The 3715-nt window shown below is 50.7% G+C and overlaps 1 protein-coding gene across 1 annotated transcript; it reads left to right on the forward strand.

The window, feature by feature from the left end:
• Window positions 1-1067: 1067 nt before the first annotated feature.
• On the forward strand, window positions 1068-3345 carry DIRAS3 (DIRAS family GTPase 3). The gene is made up of 2 exons (XM_036447045.2): window positions 1068-1218; window positions 2563-3345. Exon 2 carries the CDS (start codon window positions 2621-2623, stop codon window positions 3311-3313), a length of 693 nt encoding a protein of 230 aa, XP_036302938.1. The 5' UTR covers window positions 1068-1218; window positions 2563-2620; the 3' UTR covers window positions 3314-3345.
• The last annotated feature ends 370 nt before the right edge of the window (window positions 3346-3715 follow it).

The following is a 3715-nucleotide window of genomic DNA, read 5'->3' on the forward strand; positions in this document are numbered from 1 at the left end:
ACTTGTTTCAAAACAAAGCGTGCTTGTTGAACTATGATGGCTGCTTTAAAATCCTTCTCACATTATTCCAACATCTGATTCATTTCAATGTTAGTTTCAGTTAATTGCCTTTTTCCCTGATATGCATATCTTCAAATTGTGAACCCTAACTAGTTGATATCTATTTCGGAACTCTATTGTAGCCAGTTCTTTGAATCCTCTGGCCCAGTAGAGTGCTGGCTTCCTGGGACTGCTCTCTTCTTTTTTGTGTGGGTTTTTTGACATTGTTGTTAATCCTCACCCAAGGATATTTTCCCATTGATTTTTAGAGAGAGTGGAAGGGAGGGGGAGAGACAGAGAGAGAGAGAGAGAAACATCAATGTGAGAGAAACACATTGACTGGTTGCCTCTTGCACACACCCTGCCAGGGCCAGGGATTGAGACTGCAATCCAGGTACATGCCCTTGACTGAAATCAAACCCATGGTGGATGCTTTATCCACCGAGCAAACTGGCTAGGGCTATAGTGCTCTTCTGAAGGTAAAGTATTTTATGCTAGCTTGTGAGGTATAAGACTCATTTTGGGCGTGAGAGCTGTGGTTTCATATTTTTCATTTAATTGTGCTTTTCTGGGATTTAAAGGCTTTAACTTTGGGGTACAGTATATATTTTTCCACCCCAATTTTTCCTGGTGTGTGTGTGTGTGTGTGTGTGTGTGTGTGTCTTGCCTCCAAAAGCATCTTTATTTGTGCCCTGTTTTTTTTTGAATAAGGTTTTTGTGATGATCAAATGAGACATTGTTGAAAGAAAAGGGATGAGTGTGATAGCTGCTTAATGTCCCTGTGTTTAGAGGGCACCCTTATCCCTCTGACATGGAACCTGTCTAAACCACAGGGAAGCCACTGGGAGGAAGGTCCTGCAGTCTCTTAAAACAGAAATCTTAGCACGGCTAAGCCCGCAGAGGCGAGTGCCTGTGAATCTGGGACCCCCTCCCCTCCTCTGGCCCTGGGCTCAGGGTACAGGCACTCTCAGGTGTGGGGGACGCCAGAGGGAAGGCTGGGGGAGGGGTGGGCATGCATCTGTGCTGGACCAGCCCCCCACAAGGACCGTCCCCCCTCTGCTTAGCCTGCAAGTGGAGTCTCCCAGCCTGCGCCCCCAGGTTTAACCGGAGCATTTTGGGAGCATTTCTCTCGGAACCTCGGAGCGAGCTGGTGCTGCTGCGCTCCTGTTGCAGCTTCAGGTAAGCGATGGGTGACGCATCTGCAAATACCGCCATTGCCCGCCGCCTGGGTCCGGAATGAATTTGCCCGCTGGCATCTTGCTCTTTAAGTATTCTATTTAAAAAAACAGACTGACAAACAAATAGTTCTTAGCTAATGTTTCTAGTGGCGTCATTCCATTCCTGAAAGACAAATATCCTAGCTATTTTTCAGGAGACTTCCCCTTGAAAAATGCATTGCGTCATTTGTTGCTTTTTGCAGATGAGCAAGGGATTGCTAAACGCCCCTCTAGAAGGGGGCGGATGTGGGTTTATGTGGCAGTAACACGTAGTGCAAAATATATTTTTTAAAGATCATGGCAGATATTTAGGCTGCATGCCAGGATTTCTACAAGACAGCGGAGCAGATACCGATCAAACCTTCCCACACGCAGATGCTCTGCGTTCTGTTACTTAACCCTCAGGAGCCTTCAGAGAAGTGGCTGCCTTTTGGTCCATTTTGCAGATGGAAACACGTATAAAGGTCACAAAGCCTGTAGGTGACAGAGCCTGTTAGCTAAAGGCAGATGTTTGTTTCTGGTTCCCTGGGATAGGTCTCTTCTTAAGATAAAAGAGTTTTCTGCAAACATTGGAGGTGTAAGACTCATTCTCAGTGTAAGAGCTGTCTTTTAACAGTGTCATCATTCTGTTGGGTTATCTTTTACTTTGGCCTCGCTGGCATGTAACGGCTTAACTTTGGGGTATATATTTTTATACCCCAAATTTTTCTCTGTGTGTGCGCGCGGGGCACTGGGGTGGGGGGTAGAAGGGACAGTTGTGGAGTGGGGGGATGGACTGAGGGGTATGAACTAGCGGGCACGTCCTCCGCGGGTACCTTCCCTGGATGGCACGAGTGGGCAGTGGGTACCAATTGGCACCATGAACCAGGCATCCTAGCTCCTGAGGTTTCAGTTCATTTTATTTTTATTTTTATTTTTATTTAAAAAAATATATTTTATTGATTTTTACAGAGAGGAAGAGAGAGGGATAGAGAGTTAGAAACTCGATGAGAGAGAATCATCGATCAGCTGCCTCTTGCACACCCCCCACTGGGGATGTGCCTGCAACCAAGGTACATGCCCTGACCAGAATTGAACCCGCGATCCTTCACTCTGCAGGCCGATGCTCTATCCACTGAGCCAAACCGGTTTTGGCTCAGTTGTTAATTTTAAACAGTAGCCACCTGGCACAGCGTCCTTGGCTCCGCCTAAGAGGAGGGAGGATGTGTGGGGTTGGGGAGCCAACTGAGAGACCCTCCCCATCGCCCCCAGGCAGGTTGTAAGTCCAGGTTACAAGCCCCATCTCTCTCCCTTTCTCCCTCCCTAGGCTCCGCCCGCTCCGTGCCACCTAAGCTGTGCGCTCGCCTCCGTGCCAGTTCCCCACAATGGGCAACTCCTGCTCCGGCCTCAAGGAGAAGCTGGGGCAGAGGGTGCGGCCTTCGCCCACGCTGAGCTTCCTCCGCTCCGTGCTGTTCCCCAAGAAGAAGAAGGATTTCTGCGTGGTGGTCCTGGGCTCTGCCGGCGTGGGCAAGAGCGCGCTGGTGCAGCGGTGGGTGAACAGCTGCTTCTCGGAGAAGTACGAGCCGCCCGCGCCCCTGTCGGATGTCATCTACCACGTGCCCGACGGCCTGTTCGGCTCGGGGACCAAGATGCGCATCACCGACCTCCCGGGGGGCCAGCTGTACCCGGCGCTGCAGTGCCTCAAGATTGCCAGGGGCCACGCCTTCATCCTGGTCTACTCGGTCACCGAGAAGCAAACCCTGGAGGAGCTGACGCCCTTCTACATGCTCATCCGCGAGATCAAAGGCTCCAACCTGCACAAGTACCCGGTGGTGCTGGTGGGCAACAAATGCGACGAGGCCCGCCGCGAGCTCACCACGCTAGATGGCGCTGCCTACGCGCTCAAGTGGAATTGCGGCTTCTTCGAGACCTCGGCCAAGAGGAACATCAACGTGGAGGAGCTGTTTTTCGAGCTGCTGACCCATGAGAGGGGGGCAGAGACCAGCCCCCAGGCCACCCCCGAGAAATCCCAGATGCCCGATGCCGCCGCGGAGGACAGGCTGGCAGCTGCCACGTAAGGGGAGCCCCGGGTGCTAGGAGCCTCAACACCTTCTCCCTCCGACCAGTGTGTAGAGAAACGTGGGCCGATGAATGTTAGGTGTCACCTGTACATGAGTGTGCTGTGGGTTGGGTTGTTAACAGTCAGACATCAGTATGGGTCCCCTGTACATTCATAATTTTTTCTCTCTTTTTTTTCCCCCCAGGCAAGAGACTTCACGTTGTTACATCGTTGGTATTGCAGGAGGGGGAAAATAGGAGACTTAAGTCTTGACAGACTTCAGAGAAAACGGTTTAGAAAAGAGAATGGAATAGCAAAATACACGGAAAGAGACCATGCGGCCATCCTTGTCACGCTGTTACCATATATTCATTTTTAAACGTTTCAAGTCCTGTAAATGCCCAATCAGACCTTTCTGTTG

This window comes from Pipistrellus kuhlii, unplaced genomic scaffold (genome assembly GCF_014108245.1).
Source record: "Pipistrellus kuhlii isolate mPipKuh1 unplaced genomic scaffold, mPipKuh1.p scaffold_m20_p_2, whole genome shotgun sequence".
Classification (NCBI taxonomy): Eukaryota; Metazoa; Chordata; class Mammalia; order Chiroptera; family Vespertilionidae; genus Pipistrellus; species Pipistrellus kuhlii.